At 49.5% G+C, this 20,013-nt stretch overlaps 1 protein-coding gene and 1 long non-coding RNA gene across 4 annotated transcripts in view; one reads left to right on the top strand and one right to left on the bottom strand.

Annotated features, from left to right (window-relative positions):
• Positions 1-12,446, top strand: part of SMURF1 (SMAD specific E3 ubiquitin protein ligase 1) — a 108,870-nt gene extending 96,424 nt beyond the window's left edge. For all 3 annotated transcript variants that reach the window (XM_078439713.2, XM_078439715.2, XM_060649494.3), the window contains exons 12-18: positions 1,429-1,543; positions 2,312-2,490; positions 3,674-3,811; positions 4,835-4,955; positions 5,865-6,066; positions 7,524-7,608; positions 9,125-12,446. In XM_078439713.2, the coding sequence (XP_078295839.2) occupies positions 1,429-1,543; positions 2,312-2,490; positions 3,674-3,811; positions 4,835-4,955; positions 5,865-6,066; positions 7,524-7,608; positions 9,125-9,224 (940 nt within the window). In that variant the 3' untranslated portion in view covers positions 9,225-12,446. The remainder of the gene's footprint in view (positions 1-1,428; positions 1,544-2,311; positions 2,491-3,673; positions 3,812-4,834; positions 4,956-5,864; positions 6,067-7,523; positions 7,609-9,124) is intronic.
• Positions 1,010-19,806, bottom strand: LOC144614729 (uncharacterized). Its single transcript, XR_013552761.2, has 3 exons — positions 19,113-19,806; positions 18,073-18,542; positions 1,010-6,904 (listed from the first exon to the last, which is right to left on the bottom strand). It is a non-coding gene; the product is annotated as an uncharacterized LOC144614729 (long non-coding RNA).
• Positions 19,807-20,013: the final 207 nt, after the last annotated feature.

The following is a 20,013-nucleotide window of genomic DNA, read 5'->3' as shown; positions in this document are numbered from 1 at the left end:
AATATAATTGTCAAATTGGCTTCCATACGATTGTTTCTTAAAAAAATTTTTTTAATGTTTGTTTATTTTTGAGAGAAAGAGAGTGTGCACGTGAGCGGGACAGGGGCAGAGAGGGGGGACAGAGGATCTTTAGTGGGCTCCATGCTGACATCAGAGAGCCCAGTGTGGGGCTCGAACTCACAGAACTGCGAGATCATGACCTGAATTGAAGCTGAAGTCAGACGCTGAACCAGCTGAACCACCCAGGCGCCCCTGTTGGATGTTTCTGATTTGGGGCTTTTTGTTTTGTTTTGTTTTTTAATATATAATGAAATGATTGGAATATAAAGAAATTCCAAAAATAATTTATTCTTATGTATCTTGTCCAGATTTCAGAACTCATGAAATTATATCTTGTTATGGATTCAGCTTGTTTTTTAAAATTATAAAAATGATAAATGTTTATGACAAAAGGTAGAATCAACAAGATAGAAAGTCATAAAGGGTAAGGGCGCCGGGGTGGCTCAGTCGGTTAAGCGTCTGACTTCGGCTCAGGTCATGATCTCGCGGTTTGTGAGTTCGAGCCCCGCATCAGGCTCTGTGCTGACAGCTCAGAGCCTGGAGCCTGTTTTGGATTCTGTGTCTCCTCCTCTCTCTGCCCGCCCCCCCCCCCCCCCCCCCATGCTCATGCTCTGTCTCTCTCTGTCCCTCGATAATAAATAAATGCTAAAAAAACTTCTTTTTTAAAAAAAAGTCATAAAGGGTGAAAGTCGTTCTCAATCCCTGTCTGCCTGGACTGCAAACTGTTTTCTCCTGACTTAAATGTGAATAACATGTTCCTGTCGGAAATGTAAAAACTCTCTAGCAAGAGGCAAAAGAAAACTGAAGATCCCCCAGAATGCTGATTCTAAAGTTAACTACTGTCCAAGTGTCTGTGTAAATCCTCTTCCTCCTCCTCTTCCTCTCTGCTCTGCATATAGATCTTTCCTGTTTTGTGTACGTACGCGCGTGCACGCACACCCTTTATAAGTAGAAGGATATGACCGCTCTTTATTGATTGCTCTTTTGTCCATTAGAACCACACGATTGACATCATCACCTGAGATCTGGTCTTTGCAGAGTCCCAGAGAACACCTTAGCTGAGGTTCTGGCAGGCTGATGAGTCCCCCTGCTGAGAGCACTGCCCATAGCAGGTGGTGCTGGGTAAAGCCCACCGCCCTTCTTCCTCGGCTTCGGAGCCCGTGGGAGTTTGGGCCAGAAAAGCCATTTCTCAGATGACCGGACGCAAGTTGTTACTTCCTCAGACTAATCTGCCCGATCTACACCTTCTCTCAGGGCCTGGTTATCCCGCAGTGTGGCCTTCTAGGACCCAGGGAGTCGGTCCTTTTGGTAAGACCTAAACTGGACATTTTCACACATATAAAATGGTTGTCATTTTGTTGTTCCTAGGGAGTGGCTCTATTTATTGTGCCATGAAATGTTGAATCCGTATTATGGACTCTTCCAGTATTCTACGGACAACATTTACATGTTGCAAATCAACCCGGATTCTTCGATCAACCCCGTAAGTACCCATGAATAAAGAGAGGGCGAATTGGAAAGTTCTTTAACTAGATTTCCAGGTCCAGTGTCAGGCCTTGGTTTATCCATTGTGGACTTACTCAGTCTCTGGTAAATAGACACTGAAAGGTAGAGCAGGAAATGGAAATGGGGTTTTCATTAATTCTGCTTATAATTCCACCTGGAAAGCAGAGATGTGAGGTTCCCCAGTTAAAAACCAGAACAGCTCTGGTTTTAGAATGATTCTGTTACTTGGGTTGTCCATTATTTTCCTCTATGTTCCTCTTTAGTGTTTTATTTCCTTTAGATTTTCTTCTCTTCTGCTTTCTCCTGGGACTCAGGGAGAATTGCCCCCTGCTCTGTTTGTAGTGCAGTGGGGAAAACGGGGGGCCGGCCTCCTGGGCGCCTGGCACTTAGAAGCGCCTGTGTTGGTTTGATTCTCTGTGGCTGCCATGTTGAAATTCTTAATTTTTGAGCAAAGAGTTCTGCATTTTCCTTTTAGGCTGAGTACCACAAATGATGTAGCAGTTCTGAGGCCATGTTTGAACGAAGGGCATGTAAAATGTTCAGATGATCTATACAAAACGCATGCTCTGAATTTTGACTACCTAACTAGCCTTCTTTCCTTTGATCGTGAGCACAACCTGTGAGCAACTGAGTCAGTGTTGGGTTGCCCATGGGACAGGTCTCCCAAGAAGCTTGGAGAAAGCACAAGGTATCCACCCTGGGTGGTCATTTTTCTAATAAATGTGTTCTCTGGTGCCCCCTACAGGACCATCTGTCTTATTTCCATTTTGTGGGTCGGATCATGGGTCTCGCCGTATTCCACGGACACTACATAAACGGGGGCTTCACGGTTCCCTTCTATAAGCAGCTACTGGGGAAACCCATCCAGCTCTCTGATTTGGAGTCGGTGGACCCAGAACTCCATAAGAGCTTAGTGTGGATTCTGTAAGTACCGACTCACTGTTCAGTTAATGGAAAATGCCTCACCCATCTTACTGTCCACCAAATACAATTGTTTTGTGTGCGTGTGTGCGTGCATGTGAATGTTTTCGAGGGATGGGTGTGAAGTCAGGAAAGAGAACTAAAGAAAATGCTGTTTTACAGCCAAAAACATAAAAGTGGATTTAACAAGAAATACTCAGTTGACTTTCTTCCTTCATGACGTTTGGCCAGTTTCACTTCATAGACTAATTTCTTCCTCAAATTATTAAGGTCTGGCCACAAAATTAATCCCCAGGCCTGATAGGTGGGTGGCGGGTTTTGTTTTGGACTCTCCAGTGAATCTCGAGAGGAAAAGCACGCAACACAAAATTAGTGGCAGAGTATTTGATAGTAAGAGAAAGTATCAGGAAAAACTATATTTAGTCGACTTTGTTTTAGAATTATCCTAGAACTCTCTTGGAAGCTGTCGGCACAGTCACGTGGTAACCGCGGGGGTTGCGGGTCCTTGTGAACGAGCCGATTTCACAGAGGGAGAGATCCAGGCTCTGCAGGGGGAGAGCGAGAGGGGGAGCTGGGGCCAGCTGCACCCCAAGCGCCGGTCGGCCTCACTTCACGCGCCCCGGCTGGAAATGGGTAGTCCGGGGGGGTTAGGGCCTCCATCCTGTACAAAATCGTTTACTCTGCTTGCGTCTCAGCAAATGCGGGGGGCGGAGGAGTCCACTTGAACTTCCAAGGGCTACTTTGTTTGAATGGATGCATTTGGAAAGGCTGCCTTAAAGGAGGGGTTGCGAGTATTTTCTAGGTGTGTCTTCTGCAGGTTGCTTTTCCTTTGACCCCATTTCCTCTTCGTGAATCCTTCTGTTCGGAGACTCAGTTTACAAGGCAGTCAGGCCGCCGTGTCTCATAAAATCCCAGAACGAGAGAGCTACCATCACCTCCCTATGAATGTGGGAGCCCAGAGTCCGGGCACATGCAGAGTGGAGCTGTGGTACCCCTTCAGTACCCGCACCCCTGCCCTCACACATGCTCTGGGCCCTAGGTTTTCCTCTCTCCCCCCCCCCCCCCGCAGCTCTGGGGTGACGGACAGGAAGTGCCGTCTTTCTCCCGGAATGTTCCGTCTAAGGTTCTGTTCGCTGCTGCATGCTGGCAGAGGTCTGACATCCATCTTGTGTCTTAACTTCAACAGAGAGAACGATATCACCCCTGTGCTAGACCACACTTTCTGTGTGGAACACAATGCTTTCGGGAGGATTCTTCAGCATGAACTGAAACCCAATGGTCGCAACGTTCCTGTCACAGAGGACAACAAGAAAGAATATGTCCGGTAATGTTCTGGGGAACCTTGGAGGTTGCCAGCGGGGACATCCAGGTGCCTGGGACCATCTGGGCAAGGCTGGGTTCACATTTAGGTTGTCGAGGCTCCATGGCTGTTGGAGGCTTCCCTTCCCTGCCGGCACCTGTGACCAGAATCCCAGGAACAGAACAGACTTTCAGCCACGGTCGGGTTCAGTGGTGGGGGCTGTGCACAGAGGCGCCCCTAGTGCCACCAGAGCCGGCCCGTTGAAGGGAGGATAATGACTCCAGAGCCCAAGCTGGGGAAGGGATTGCAGGTGACCTCCCAATTCTGGGTGTGAAGGTGGTGAACGCAGGACAGAATAGAAGCCTAGAAGTTTCCTTGAGATCAGTCTTGAGGAAGTCTACTCCACAGTAGTTTGTTCTTCTTTTTTTCTTTAATGTTTACTTTGAGATAGAGAGACAGCAGACAGGGGTCGGGCAGAGCGAGAAGAGACAGAATCCCAAGCAGGCTCCGCGCTGTCGGTGCAGAGTCTGACGTGGGGCTCGATCCCACAAACCCTAAGATGGTGTCCTGAGCTGAAATCAAGAGTCGGACCCTTAACCAGCTGAGCCGCCCAGGCGCCTACCTCTTCAGGCAAATAAACGGCCAGTCGCTCGCACTGGGGAATTGGAAGCATGCGGGCGTGTGCGTGTGCGGAGGCTGCCAGACTGGCGCGTGTTCTCACGTATCCTGTGTGTTATTTTCAGGTCTACTTTTCAGTTATGGCGCTTGCTCTAACAGGTCAGGTTAATTCCTAAGCTATTTTTAGCGAAGCATCAGCATGTGTAAGGGCCTGTGCTGACTTATTTTTAACCTGATACTGAGGCTAGGCAACGTCGGCCGGTGGGGGTTTCGTCCCGTCTGCCCCCACCTCCGCCCCCGCCTCCCGCCCCAAGGGGAGGCCCGGCAGGCAGGCTGCCAGGTTCAGGTGTCAGAACCTTCTGTGGAGAAAACTTTTTTTGTTTCATGAACCATTTGATGCTGCCTCCAACTTGTGAATTTGTTTCTCAGGTTGTATGTAAATTGGAGGTTCATGCGGGGGATTGAAGCCCAGTTCTTGGCTCTTCAGAAGGGGTTTAATGAACTCATTCCTCAGCACTTACTGAAGCCATTTGACCAGAAGGAACTAGAGGTACGTGCTCACCGGGCCCAGCCAAGGAGGCATTAAAGGGCGCAAATGAGATCGGTGTTTTCTTGTTTTACAACCTGCCTGCAGAATGAGGCTTGTCTGTCCCCGCGGCAAGGCCGGGGGTTTGTCGGGGCTCCCGACTAGCAGGCCTAGAGCGAGCGGGGTGTCGAGGGCGTCTGAGCCTGTTTATGACAAGGACAGGTGTCTGCTTGGCAGCAACGAGTCCAGATCATTCTCCGGACATTGTTTGGGGTGTCCTGTGGCTTATCCTCATGTTCAAGATCTCCAGCCGTGGCGGTTTCCAAACCCCTCCCACGTATTTACCTCGGATCGAGGAAATTCTCTCGCGTATAACCAGATTCTCCCACCACGTCAACTTTGTGTTTCTGTTCTAGCTATTATTAGACTCCGCACAAAGTGTTATTGTCTTCTCGTGTCCCGCTTCGCGTGTGTGAACATAGAGACTCATTCATCCCTTACCCACGTCCGTGCCAAGTGGCTCACGGCTTTGAAATCCTTGTCTTTCTGCCGCAGCGGGGCGCCTCCGTGGGCGGGCAGCAGCTGTGGGTGGGCCTCCCACCCGGTGCAGAAACTCGCACACCACTCCCCTCCCAGCCCTGCTGTGACGGCCCCTGGGGTCCCGGGGAGGTGGCCCCATTTTTACAGTCAGCCCCTTCAGTCTCGCCGGTCGGCCCTTTGGTACTGACTCCTCGCGGATGAGGAGAGCAGACCTGGTTGTAAGAAAAGGCGCTGTTGGGAGCGTGGGCCCGTCTCCCTCTCCGCTTGTGTGAGTCTCTGGCTAGTTTATTCGGACGCCACGAATTCCCTCCTTTCAGACGCTGGGAAGCTGGGAGGCTGCCATGACCCGGTCTGTACATCTGAGAAATAACTTGCCTCTAAACGCCTTCGCAGCTGATCATAGGCGGCCTGGATAAGATCGACGTGAGCGACTGGAAGTCCAACACTCGGCTGAAGCACTGTGTGGCCGACAGCAACATCGTCCGCTGGTTCTGGCAGGCCGTGGAGACCTTTGATGAGGAGAGGAGGGCCAGGCTGCTGCAGTTCGTGACCGGGTCCACTCGGGTCCCTCTCCAAGGCTTCAAGGCTTTGCAAGGTGACTGATGTGGAGGCGGGGCTCCTGGCCCCACGCGTCTCCGCCAGGCACGTCCCCTGCCAGGCCACGGCAGGAAGAGCTGGACCGCCGTGGTGGTGTTTTCCTGAAACGTCTCCTAGGAAGTGGCGCGGCCTGTGTTTTCTCGTAGCGAACGCTGGGGGCCGCGGCCACCCCCACCCCCGGGGGCCCTCTTGTTGCCATTCTCTCTGCCGGTCCCCCAGTGCTCCGGGCCAACAGTGCTCTGGGGGTGCTAGCCTCTGCCCAGGCTGAGAGGAAATACCTGTAGACGCAAAGGGGGCGAGAATCTCAGCACAACAAAGCCCAGCTTCCTGTCAAACCCACCTTTCTCGGTGTCCCTGCAGGCCACGTGCCCAGCAGGCGGGGCGTCATCTGGGGCGCGCAGCTGTGGCGGGTGCTGGCCAGCCTGGTGCCCGCCCAGGGCTGAGTTGGGCGAGACCTGAGCGAAGAAGGACCCCATGGAGCCGGTCCCTCCCCCACCCCTACAGAACTGGGGGACAGAGGGAGGGTACAAATAGCAGCAAGGCTTTGGGGAAAGAAATTAGAGGTTCTAAAGTACACCATGGATTCGTTCCTGAGTCTTCTGGTAGCAGCCGTCTCACTGCAGCCCTGAGGTGAGAGCGGCCCGGCCTGAGTGACAGGAGATGGAGTCTCCTGCTGCCGTGTTGGTCATGAGCTCCAGGGGTCCTTCCTGAGCCTCGGTTTCCTCCTCTATGCAGAGGCACTGCCTGAGAGGCTCCGCTGTCTGGTGTAGGTACCCATCCCCTCTCTGGTCCCTTCCGACGCTGATAAAAAACCTGATATCCAGATTTTGGTAACCCTGAGAGCCAGAAGGAAAAAGGTGAAGAATGTTAGTATGTTAAAATGTAGCAGATGGACCTTTGCATGTTCCTAGAGATAGCAGGTGTATTTCATGTAGAGAACATTCCCTGTAGACTTTTCCAGATTTGAAGGACTTCTTTGAGTGACAGAAGCTACTTCCATCCCCCTGGGCTGTTGTCCTAGGTGTTTGTGTCTTTTTCTTTTCCCACCGTCCCTCCGCCTGGGGGATTCATGACCGTGTATCGTGCTTTTGTCATAACCCTGCTGTCCTCTGCCAGGGGCGGGCCCACTTGCTAAACATTTTGTTTAAAAAAAAAGAAAAACCGTCGCTGGTGATTTAAGGATTTTGTCCTTCAAATATCCCCACTTGAGTGGGCCCACGGCCAGGGTCCAGGAGGAGAGCTCTCACGTGTCTCTGCCCCTGCGATTTTCTAGAATGGCTGGGATAGGTCGCTGGACGGTCAGCGTGTCCTAACCCAGGTGCAGGCTATGCCGCCGCGTGAAGCCCACGACCGTCCGGCAGGACGACCTGCCCGGGCATCGGGCCGAGGGTGTGGTTGGCAGTGGGGCCCGGGGCCCGCCTCTGAAGTGCATTAACTAGAATGTTGTCTCGTAAGGTTCTACAGGCGCGGCAGGGCCCCGGCTCTTCACCATCCACCTGATTGATGCCAACACAGACAACCTTCCGAAGGCCCACACCTGGTAAGGACCTCGCTGTGGCATCGCGGGGAGCCTGTCCCTGTGCCTGCCACCCCGCGCGTGACTCCCCGTGCTTCCTTTACCTGCGCCCCAGGACACCTGGCCGTGGAACCAGTGTCAGGTGGGATGAGTGCTTGGCAGTGTGTCACAGGAGGGTTATCAGAAGTCTCTTTCGTGAAACCGGTTTTGTCGTGAGATGTGATTAACGGCGGCTGGCACTCGGCAGCTCCAGCCTTGCCTTTGCTGGGCCGCGCGTGTGCACACACGTACCTCCCTGCGGGGGAGCTGTCATTTTCAATCCGGAGTTCCCAGTCTTTGCTTCCTGTGTTTTCCTTCTTGGAACTTGGTGATGGGTGCATCTTGCACATTGAAAACTTCTTAACTTTCCTAAATTTTAACATCACTCATACCTGTAGCAGATGATTTTCCCTTGCGGTTTAAAAATCAAGTCACTTACGTACGCTTTGTCTCAGAAACCACGTATCAAAAAGACCAGCGTGTCTAGTTCGCGAGAGCCGGTTCCTTGCCATAGAGATGTGTAACATTGCAACAGAAACTTCCTGATTGGGAACCCAGGGGTGTGGGTTCAAGTGCTTACATGGCCAAGGCCCTACCGAGGCTGTGGCGCCCAGCCCCGCGTGGCCGTTACAGACACAGCATCGTGTTGACCCACGGCAGCCGCTTTCTTCCCTAGGACTCTGCCCTTTCATAGTGGAACGTTTAGAATAAAATGGATGTGAGAACTGTCCTCAGATGCTGAAGTCCCAGCTTCAAGAAAAAAACTATCACACGGTTTAGCCCAGTTCTTTCTTGACAAAAACCATCCTTAACTGCTTGACTGCTAGTAATTCAGTAGGTCACTATCTCGGTCAGAATTTTCTATGTTTTGACTTATTAGGAGAGGATATCCTTCTTAAAGGATGCCTTTTCTTTCTTTCTTTTTTTTTTTTTTTAATACAACACTAGAATTTCTCCAGGGAAATGTTGATTCATCTCCTCCTATCAGAGATTTGACGTTTTACTAGTTTTGAGATAATAGTTTGTTTCTGCAGGAAACATCCCAGACTGCCCCATTTGGTCTCAGGTCAAGTCACGGAGGATTACACAGACAGGCAGTGGATTGTCAGCGGTGATCTGACAGCCGGCCAGTCTGGATTACGGTGGTCCACGTGCGAAGAAGACAACCACCACTGCATCAGGAAGGATCTTTGTCCTGATATAACCAGGACATAGTAATCGGTTTAATTTTGGCTTTCAAGATCTTAGGACTTATTTTGTTCTGTGTTCCATGAAAAATCTTTGCTTTCGAAACAGAAAAGCACGAGGGGGGAGTGGAAAACTTGCCTGTACCCCCCACCCCAGCTGGGCGATGAGATGCTTGGCCCCATCCGCCTGTATACTCACACGCCGCTAGCTCGAGGCCCTGAATGCTCTGCTCCCGCCTGCCCTTGTCCTCGAACCAGGGCCTAGGTCCAGATGGCCCCAGCAGTGACTCTGTCGCTCTTTTGTCCTCTTCCAGCTTTAATCGGATCGACATTCCACCTTACGAGTCGTACGAGAAGCTCTACGAGAAGCTTTTGACGGCCGTGGAGGAGACTTGCGGGTTTGCCGTGGAGTGAAGAGAGCAACCAAAGGCAACAGATTCTAGCTCACGACCACCAGACCAAAAGCAAGCTTTCTGTGCGCCTCCTGCGAAGCTGGCTGAGGCCCGGGAACCCTAGATGACCCGAGGGAAAGGGTTTTCTCCCCTCCTTTTCGTTGGGGGAGCGAGGGGGGTGGGGGGACTTTGGTTGGCGGCTCCCACCCATATTTTCCTCCTTTCTGACAGTGATCCCCGCCCCCTACCCTCCCCCCCCTTCCATCGCCCATCCAATAAAATGCAGCCAGGTTTAGCATTTGGCTTCGGTCACACAGGATACCCTGCAGCGGCTGTAACCCACATGGTTGGTGATAGGCTCACTGCCCTGTGGTCTTTATAGGAGGATCGACCCACAAGTTCTGGAACTGAGCTTGGCTTACTGAGGGTTTGTAACCGGTAGCTCTTCTGTCTCCAGACAGTCCTGAGGTCCCTTTTCAAGTTCTGCAGCTCAAATTCCAGTCACACCCTAGCAGCCTGCTCTGGGAAGCAGATTTCTAACTGAAAAATAACCGTATTGTTCATTGGAATTCTGCCCCAGCAGGAAGCTTGCATCCAAAGTGTGCTTCCCTTTTGGAAAAGTAAAGGAACTGGGGCAGCTTTTGCTGGAGGCCTGGGGTATTTTTCAGGGGATCCTGGCTGAAAAAACTTGCATAGAGAAAAATGATCTTTCCTTTTAAGAGTCCCTTTTGCCACATTATCTATCTAGCTTGAGATATTTTTCCAGTGAAAATACCACGTAACAGAGCTTATAAAAGAACACACCAAACCAGCCTCAGATCCATGCGGCCAGTCCCGGGCTGCGGCTCCCCCACCACGTGTATGTCGAGGAGGGTCGGCTGGGTCACTTGAATACTAACCAAGTGTTGTGCGGAAGTTGCTAAGAGCTGAACTAACAGAATTCTGCTGTTGTAGCTGCTGGCCTGGTGCAAAGTAGCCTCACAGGGAGAGAGGGAACGGGCCACCCCACTGACTTAAATCCACCCCGAGTTACGGTTTTACGAAGAGTAGGGCACGAACGCAAACCTGCCGGTGGAGGGGACCCTTCACCCTGGCTCATTCTGCTCGTTTCCCGAGTGTCGGGTGGAGACGCGAACAATCACTACTACTCAGTTCGCTCGCCCAGACGTCCTCACGTGATGAGCAAGGCCAAAGCAAGCCTGGACCCTGAGTTTCCAACACCGTTTTCCAATTTGCACAGAAGTTCAACAGTATTTGAACAAGGTGGTTTGATTTGCGATGAACTTCCGTGAAGGGCAGCAGCCAATCGTCCTGTTTGGTTTTTTGTTGTTGTTTTGTTTGGTGGGGGGGTGGGGGGCAAATGCGGGGTAATTCATCAGGAAGACATTTCACTGTTGGAAGTCTGCCGTTGGTTTCGGAGTTAAGCGTTGGGATCCAGCTGCAGGTCTGAGGTGGGTCTGGAAGGCTTTCGGGTGACTCTCTTTTTGTCACGGATACCTCCGGAGCTAGGGGGGTTTGGAGGCGAGCTCACCCTTGTGGGTCTTGCCGTGTGGTTCTTCAGCTTGCCCCGAAGCATTCTGTGGCTGCCGTGCGGGAGCTCGGGAACCCCTGGGAGAGATAGACCCTCCCTCGGAACAAGAAGTTCGCCTGGTTCGGTGGGCCGTGGGCTAGCGGCTGTGGGTTCCAAGAGCTGTGAGAGAGCGCGCGTCTGGCCGCTTACGGAGGAGGTGCCAGGGTAGAGAGATGTCAAGGGTGACTGCTGCAGAGGAGAGATTAAATCCGTTCAGGAAGTCCAGGCCGTATCATGGGCTTGGACTGTCAGAAGTTCTGCCTTGCCCTTGTCAGGCTTACCCCGAGTCTCGCTCGTTTACCATCGTCCTTCAGAGGGCGTTCTAGAAGCTGGCTCCCCCTGACTCTCTAGTCCTCCCTCGTAACCTTCCTCTGCTAGAGTAAGGAAATGTCGGCTATGGCCCTTCCCCCACAGAGGCCTCCTCTCGAAGGTGCCCCTCAACCCCCCAGTGTGAGGAGGAGACCTCCACGGAGAGCTGAGGGCACATCCAGACCGAGCGGGGGAACCACGGATTGTTCCTGTGGTTTGGCTCAGAGCTGCAGGAATGAGCGGGGAGACGAGGGTCTAGCGGGACTGTGGCACGTGGCTCCTGTAAGACGATCTTCCTGCTGTCGGGAGGAACAGTCCTTAGAACCCGCGCCTGCCAGCCCCATGCTGCCCGCGGGTGTCAGGCGTGGGCCCAGCAGGCGGCACTGGCCTGTAAGGCGGGGCTTTCCTCCCTCATCAGTCGTCCTCGTCAGCTGTGTGTTACAGTGGGGCCTGAAAGAGCAGAACTTTCCAGAGCCCTGGTTTACTCTCGCCAGACAGGCCCGTCAGTAGCATTGCACTTCTAGAACCTTGGATTAGGCCTTTTGAACCACGGAAAGAGCAGTGTGGCAGACAGTGGGTAAAAGCTCTCAATGACTCCACTTTGGGTCCACGTGGACCCTGTTCCCACGAGCTCTCATTTGTGGCCCTTGGTGATCCCCAACATCCCCCGCCCCCGCCGTCCCCTTCCCACCCCTTGGCCCAGATGCTTCAGGGGCCCGACTTGCAGGCTTGCCCTCACCAGCGGTCATCAGCCGACCCTCAGGGATGCAGCAAACCACCGCTCTGCCAGCGCTGTAGGAAGGAGAAACAAAGGGGCTGCTTGGGGGACACAGTCAGGGCAGCTCTCCCCGAGGGGAGACTCTGCCCGCCAGGAGTCCCGTGCTCCCCAAGCTTGCTCGGCCGCGTGGTCCCAATTCAGGTGAGGGGGTCCTCCACCCTGAGCTGTCAGGAGTGGCCTTCCGCAGAGAACCCGCCCCGTCCCCCCGGCCCCGTCCGCAGCCAGGCGCGTGCCGCACGGCAGCCCTCCCGAAACATAGTATGAATTTTTAAAATTTGTTTATTTTTGTTTCTCAACCACTTTATAATGTATTTTTTAATTTATTTTGTAATGTCTTGTTTTTAAGTATTGCTGCTATCCTTGTTATTCTTCCCACTGTTTTTATTGCTGATTTATTTTGTGAAAATTGTACACTAATGTTCCGTTTTATGTCAAAATCAAAAGTATTTAAAGAAATACTAGTTCTATTTAATGTGGTTATGGAACCAGCTGGAAACACAAAAACAAACAGTGATTGTACAGCAGGCTGGACCCAGGAGGTCAGGTTCATTTTGTTACATATGCAATAAACTCACGACTTTACATTTTTTTGGTGTCTGATACTTTGGTGTGGAGATGAGATTCCTTTTTTTTCTCTCCAGTCCCGCAAAAAAGAAAGTCAGTGGCTTGAAATACTGACAAGGGCCTTCTAGGGAAAAAGGACAGACTTCAGAATTGTAGAAGGAACCGAAAAAACACGGCAGGCAGTTGAAAGTGCTCTACCAAAAGCAGAAACTTGTGGGATCGAGAAGTTTTTGAAGCTGTTGACTGGTTCCTCACATGCTGGTCATGTTTGTTGGTTTGCATTTTTATTTTTCTTTTTTGGATATTTTTATTGTGGTAAGCTACACGTAGTATCTGTCAGTGTATCCACTGGTTAAGGTCTACCTCGGTGGCATTAAAACACTCACAATATTGTATCACTGCCAATGTACCCAAACTTTTTCATCCTCCCAAACTAGAACCTAGACCCACTAACCAGTAACTGCTGCTCCTCCTTCCCCCGACACCTGTCCTACTTGGTCTCTGTGAACCTGCCTATTCTAGGTACTTCATGTAAGTAGAATCATAAAATATTGGTCTTTCCGTGTCTTATTTCACTTAGCGTAACATTTTCAAGGTCTACCCATGTTGAAGCATCTATCAAAATTCACTCCTTTTTATGGCTGAATGGCATGCCACTGTAGGAATGTACCACATTGTGTTTTTCCGTTGATTTGATGGACACTTGGTGGGATCATTTTCTTTGTTGACTTGACCCAGCCATGATACCCAGAAAAGGCATTACAGAGTAACATCTTTGCGGTCGGATTTCTCTCAGCAGTGTTCCGCAGCTCTCAGTGCGTAAGTCTTTAGCCTCCTTGGTTAAGTTTATTCCTAAGTATTGCATTCTTTTTGATGCTATTTTAAATGGAATTGTTAATTTTCTTTCCAGATTCTTCATTGTTAGTGTCTAGAAACACAACTGATTTTGGTGTGTTGGCTTTCTAGGCTTCAACTTTGCTAATTTAATGATGTGTGTGTAATCTTAATGTTGTCTACATATAAGATTGCATTGTTTGCAAACAGTTTTATTTCTTCCATTTGAATTTGGATGCCTTTTCTTTCTTTTTCTTGCCTAATTGTTCTGGCTAGCACTTCCAGTACTATCTTGAATAGAGGCAATGTGAGTAGACATCTGGTCTTGTCCTGACCTTAAAGGAAAAACTGTCAGTCTTTCACCTTTGAGTATGATGTTAGCTGTGGGATTTTTCATATACGGTTTTCATCGTGTTGAGTTATTTTCCTAGTATTGCTAGTTTGTTGGGTGTTTTTAACATGAAAAGGTATTGAATTTTGTCAAGTGGTTTTGCTGTGTCAGTTGAGAGTATTTACTTTCCCTTCCGTTCTGTTAATATGGAGTATTAAATCGATTTGTGTATACTGAGTGATTCTTGCATCCTAGGAATCCTCTTTTGTCATGATGTGTATAAAACTTTTATTCTATTGTTGGATTCGACTTGCTCATGTTTTGTTGGGGATTTTTTGCATCCATATTCATGAGGGATACTGACCAATAGTTTTCTTGTAGTGTCTTCATCTAGCTTTGGTATCAGGGTGATGCCGGCCTTCTAGAATGAGTTAGGAAGCATTCCCTCCTTTTTTTGGAAGAGTATGAGGAAGATTGGTGTTGATTCCTTAAATGTCCGGTAGAATTCGCTGATGAGGCCATTGGGTCCTGGGCTTTTCTTTGTCGGGAGGTATTTGATTACTGATTCAATCTCCTTACTAGTTATAGGTCTATCCAGACTTGATATGTCTTCATGATTTAGTCTCCGTAGGTTGTGTGTTTCTAGAAATTTGTCCATTTCTTCTAGGTTAACCATTTTGTTGGCATATAGTTATTCACAGAGCTCTGTTATAACCCTTATTTCTGTAAATTTGCAGTAAGATGCCCTCTTGTGTCATTGAGTCCTTGTCCTCTTCTCCCACTGCAGGCATCTAGCTAAAGGTTTGCCATTGTGTCGTTTTTTTGTTTTTGTTTTTTTGGAAGAACCACCTCTTGGCTTTATATTGGCTTTCTCTATTGTTTTCTGTTCTCTATTTTCTCTCTGCTGTAATGTTGTTTCCTTCCTACTGCTGGCTTTGAGCTTAGCCTTCCTCCTTTTCCAAGTTCCATAAGGGATAAAGTAAGTTGTTGATTTAAGGCCCTTCTTCTTTTTTAATGTAAGCATTTATGGCTCTAAGTTTCCTTCTTAGCACTGTTTTCAGTTCGGGTATGCTGTGTTTTCACAGTCATTTGTCTCAAGATGGGTTCTAATTTCCCTTGCGATGTATTTATTGCTTGGCTTTCACATACTTATGAATTTTCCTTCCGTTATTGGTTTCTAGCTTCAGTACATTGTGGGAAGAGCAAATATTTTATATGCTTTGTCTTTTTAAATTTTTTGAAACTTGGTTCGTGGCCTCACAGAATGTCATTTATCATGGAGAATGTTCCACGTGCACTTGAGGGAAATGCATATTTTGCTGTTGTTGGATGTTGTATATATGTTGGTTACGTCCAGTTGGTCTGTTGTGTTGTTCAAGTCCTCTCTTTCCTTACTGACCTACCTGGTTGTTCTAGAGTCCGATTACTGTAATGTAAAATTTCCATCTTGCCCTCCTGTCTTTCAGTGTTTGCTGTGCGTGTCTCAGGATTTATCTGTCGAAGTCTGTTGAGTTTCTTCAAGTTGTATATTAATTTCTTTACTCAAATTTGAGAAATTTTTGTCCATTACCTCTTCAGATAAGTTCTCTGCCCCTTTCTCTTTCTCCTTTTGGGAGTCCAAGAGTGCATATGTTTGTCTGTGTGGTGGTGTCCCATAAGTCCCTTAGGCCTGCTTCACTTTTTTTTCCTTTTTGCTCCTCTGTTTCAGTGATTTCAGATGACCTGTCTTTGGGTTCACAGATTCTTTTCACTATTCAGGTCTGCTGTTGAATCCCTTTATTGTATTTTTTCAGCTCCAGAATTTTTTAAAAGATTTTATTAATTTAATTTTAATTTTAATTTTATATTTTATTTTGTTTGAGAGAGAATCCTCAGCCGGTTCCATGCCCTGCACAGAGCCTGATGCAGGGCTCAATCCCACAATTCTGGGATCATGATCTGAGCTGGAATCAAGAATCAGATGCTCAACCAACTGAGCCACTCAGGAGCCCCTTAATAACATACATAACTTTTTGATATTCTCATTTTGTCCATATATCAGTTTTTTGATTTCCTTTAGCTCTTTGAGCATATTTAACAGTTATTTGGTTGAAGTCTTTTCTAGTAAGTCGGATACCTATGTTTCTTCAGGGATGGTTTGTGTGGTTTCTGGAGATAAAGATTTTGTTTCTTTGTGCCCTGTTTTCCTGTCTCTTTGTATGCCTTGAGATCTTTGTTGAAAAGTAGTCATTTGAAAAAAACAGCCCTGTCTGCCCAGTCTTTGCACAATGGCAGGAGACCTTCACTAAATTGCAGGGTGTGTTCTAAGACTTGTGATCAACCCAGGGTAATGGCTTAAGTCTTGGGTCTTTTATGGGCACGTGTTACGCCTGGGCCTGTACTTCCTCCAATCCCCAGCCTATATACCTGGCTGCTTTTCAAAAGTCTTAATTTTCCAGAGTCTCCCCCCAGCTTCTTCTCAGAACCTTAGATGTTACTGTATTCTTCTGCCCATGAGAGCGTGCCCCAGCCCTCCATGGGTCATCTTTCCCTGTCTGAGCTCCAAGTCAGGCACAACAGAAACCCCAGTCCCCTGGGCAGTCCACAGACAGGTCAGAACATTGCCAATGAGTTCTGCTCTCCTCCTTCCAGCACAAGGGAGGAAGCCAGGAGGAGGCTGCTTCCTCCCAACCACACATTGTCGTGCCAGGAAGGGTTGAGGCAAAGGCAAGTAAAACTGCCACAAAATCCCCTACCATTTTGACCATGGCTTTTTCTCGATTGGGCGTTCGCCTGGTTGCTGTAGATTTTGGAATGATTTCCAGAGGTCCCATAGTTATTTTAGTCAGTCTGTAGGTCCTTTTATGTATTTATTTTCAATGTTTCCATGGGGGTAGCACAGGCCTGGAGCTTCCTACTTGGCCATCTTCAATCTCTGCCTTTTGATTAGAGAGTTGAATACATTTGCATTTAGTTACTCCTAAGAAAGAACTTGTTTCTTCCATTTTATTGTTTTTTACGTGCCTTATGGCTTTTTTTGTCCCTCACTTCCTCCACTGCTGCCTTTTGCATTTGATTTTTTATAGTGACATTTTGATTCTCTTCTCATTTCCTTTTGTGTATATTCTATAGATATTTTCTTCGTGGTTACCACAGGGATGACACTTAACATCCTAATGTTACAACAACCTAATTTATGCCAACTTAAATAGCACATAAAACTCCCTGATCCTGAATGGCTCCGTCTCCCCCTTCTGTTACTGATGTCACAAATTACATCTGTTTATAGTTAGGTTTTGTAATGCATGTGCCTTTTAAATCCTGTAGAAAATAAGTGGACTTAACAAACCGAAATTATAATAATAGCTTTTATAACTGCCCATGTATTTACTTTTACTGGAGAGTCTGATTTCTGCTTACAGCTTTGACTTACTGTATCCTTTCATCTCAAATGGAAGGGCCTCCTTTAGCATTGTTTGTAAAGCAGTTCTGTTGGTAACAAACTCCCTCACTTTTGAAGAGCAATTTTGCTGGATATAGAATTCTGGCACCTTCTTTCATCAATTTGAATAAATCAACCCTCTGCTTTCTGACCTTCAAGGTCTGATGAGGAATCTGCTCATCTTCTGTGGATTCCTTGTATGAGAAAAGTCACCTCTCTTGCTGCTTTCAAGATTCTTTGGTATGTCCTTGAATGTGTTCTATCTGGAATTTATCCAACTTCTTATAGTTGTAGATTCATATCTTTCATCAAACTGAGAAGGTTTTTGGTCATTGTTTCTTCAAATATTCTTTTGACTCCTTTCTTACTCTCTGTTCTTTTGGGATTCCCACCATCTATGTTTTTCTATTTAATGGTGTCCCATGGGACTCTGGTTCTGTGCACTTTTTTTCTCAGTTTCAATTGTCCTATCTTTAAATTCATTGATTCTTTCTTCTGCTTTAAATGTGTTTTTGAACTCCCCTAGGGGATTTTTCATTTTAGTTATTGCACCTTGCAGTGCTGGAATTTTCTTTTGGTTCCTTTGTATAACTTCTGTATCTATTGACAATTTTTTATTCTTTTTCAAGTTGGCTCCATGCCCAGCACGGAGCCCAGTGCAGGGCTTAAACTCAAGATCCTGAGATCAAGGCCTGAGCTGAGATCAAGAGTTGGACGCTTAACTGACTAAGCCACCCAAGCACCCCGATATTCTTATTTTTGGCCACATAACAGCTCACCTGTCTTACCTGATGGTCAGAAACAGATGGATAGATACAAAATGCCCTCAAGAGGCAGAATGGCAAGACATGGGATTGAATCCTGGCTTTGTAATTTGACCTTGAACGTGTTACCTACCCTGTGCCTTGGTTTACTCATTTGTCAAATGGGGAAAACATCATCTTTCTCCCAGGGGTAGTGCACCATTGAAATATGTTGCACACAGACAAGCTCTGTCATAACGGATCATACTGTTCTGTCATAATGTTCATGTGAAGCAACGCTTTCCACATGAGAGTCTTACCCTTCTGCATCTTGCTCCCCTCGCACACCTTGGGCACAGGATGGCCGGCTGCTGCTGCTTCTCCCCATCTGGCCAGGAGCTGTCCTGGGAACCTGGGCAGCCGCTGACAGAAAAAACAGCTCCCCAGGGGATGCAGAGAACTCTGGCAAGGGCTCCCTGCCCCCCAGTGCGCTGGATGGGAACCGGAGTCTCCAACCATCTTTTGGGGCCCTGGGCCAGGAGATGGAAGGATTAGGAGGGGTTGGGAGAGTCTTGAGTTTGAATCCTGCTCCAGTTCATAACCATATGACGTTGGGGGGATTACTTAATTCTTGAGCCTCCGAAAGAGCAACACAGGATTCTCAAAACGTTGACAAATGACTCGGGTAAGGTGATGCTGTGTCAGAAGAGTCCTTCCGTCTGAGGATGGTGATGTCCAAGAGGGGCCTGCAGGAGGCTTCTGGGCCCCTGGAGATGCACGGTTCCTTGGTCTGGGTGGTGGTGAGGGAGTGATTACAGATGTTAAGAGTCAAGTTGTTTGCTTAGTGAAACAGGACGGGCCCACCCTCAAACCTGCAGCCACAGCCTGTCAGAAGAGACCCCTGAGGGGCATCTGCCCTGTTCCTCCTGGAAGAGACCTCCTGGTCTCCACACAAGGGCTGGGACCCCAGATCCAAACCGCCTCAAGCCCTGGACAGAGGAGCAGTGCCGGGTGACCTGGGGAAGACTCTGTGCCCGCATATGGTCTAGAAACCCCACCCCACCATTCTTTCATTTTCTGTACGGGGCTGTGCAAGCTCCCCAGCTGACACTCGCCCCGTCAGCTGCCCTCCCTGGGAGCCCTTCTCCGCGCCAGCAGCTGATTGCACCCCAGCGGCCTTCCCACGGCTGTGCTCTCTGCCACCAGGTGACCTTTGAGCTGGGTGGGTGGGGGGGGGGGGGGAGGGGTGCCTGGACGCAGGGGCGGGCCGGACACAGGCCTGTCCAAGTATCTGCACCTCCCCAAGACCACCCCAGTGCCCCTGTACTGCCCTCTTCCTTTTGCCCCCTTTTCCACTCACCACACGCAGAGGAGCTGTGAAAATGTCACCGCAGGGCACCCTCTCTGTTCCCACGGAAATGGAAGGATGTGGGGCGGACTCGCCTGTGGCCTGGCAGCTCAGCCAGGGAGACTCTGCTTCCTCTCAGGGAACCTGCATGGAGCTGCTTGGGGGCTGGCCAGGGCTCAGCCTCCCGGGACCCAGATGCCCAGCGCCAGCCATCCGGCCCCCGGGAGGAGCACTCGGCCCCCCTGGAGTCCCATTGTGACATCAGCATCAAGGACTTGTGGGGTGGGTTCAGAATCAGGTTTCCTTGGTCACAGCCAGACCTCACATTCCTGAGACATGAACACCGAATATCCCTCTGGCTTTTAAGGGACCCGTAGTGCAGTCACTTGTGTGGGACCCTCCAGAACCCCTTCCACAAGCCTCTCAATTCAAAGCCAGACCCAAACCAGGAGGGGCCCGTGAGCAGGAGTCTTCTGTGCGCACTGCAGGGCAGGTAGGGCCTTGGGCCCCAGAATGGGTGCAGGGAAGGAAGGGTGCTGGCCTGGCTGGCACGCCAGCCCCCGCGGCTCACAGGCTCATGTGATAAGACACACGTGTCCTGAGCCCTTGCGCTGACGGGTAGGGCCGGGGTGACCCGAACTCCAGGAACCACCTGTGGCCCCCGGGGCCCTGTCCACCTGCCCCAGGGGTTCCTCTATGCTGTGGGTGCCGGGGGAGCACCCGGTGGCCTCCCGACGGCTGCAGTGCTTGTCGCCATGCTGGTCATGGTGCCCAGTGGTGACACGGTGGCAGGGGACCCGAGACGGATCACTGGGGGAGATGGCCACAGTGAGGGTCATACTTGATTGTTCATCACGGAACGCCTGCTCTGTGTAGACAGGACAAGGTGCCCTCCCCGGAGGAGCTCAGCTTT

Source organism: Panthera onca, chromosome E3 (assembly GCF_046562875.1).
Source record: "Panthera onca isolate mPanOnc1 chromosome E3, mPanOnc1 haplotype 2, whole genome shotgun sequence".
Lineage (NCBI taxonomy): Eukaryota > Metazoa > Chordata > Mammalia > Carnivora > Felidae > Panthera > Panthera onca.
Note: the sequence above shows the minus strand (reverse complement) of the source record. Positions and strands in the feature narration are given on the sequence as shown.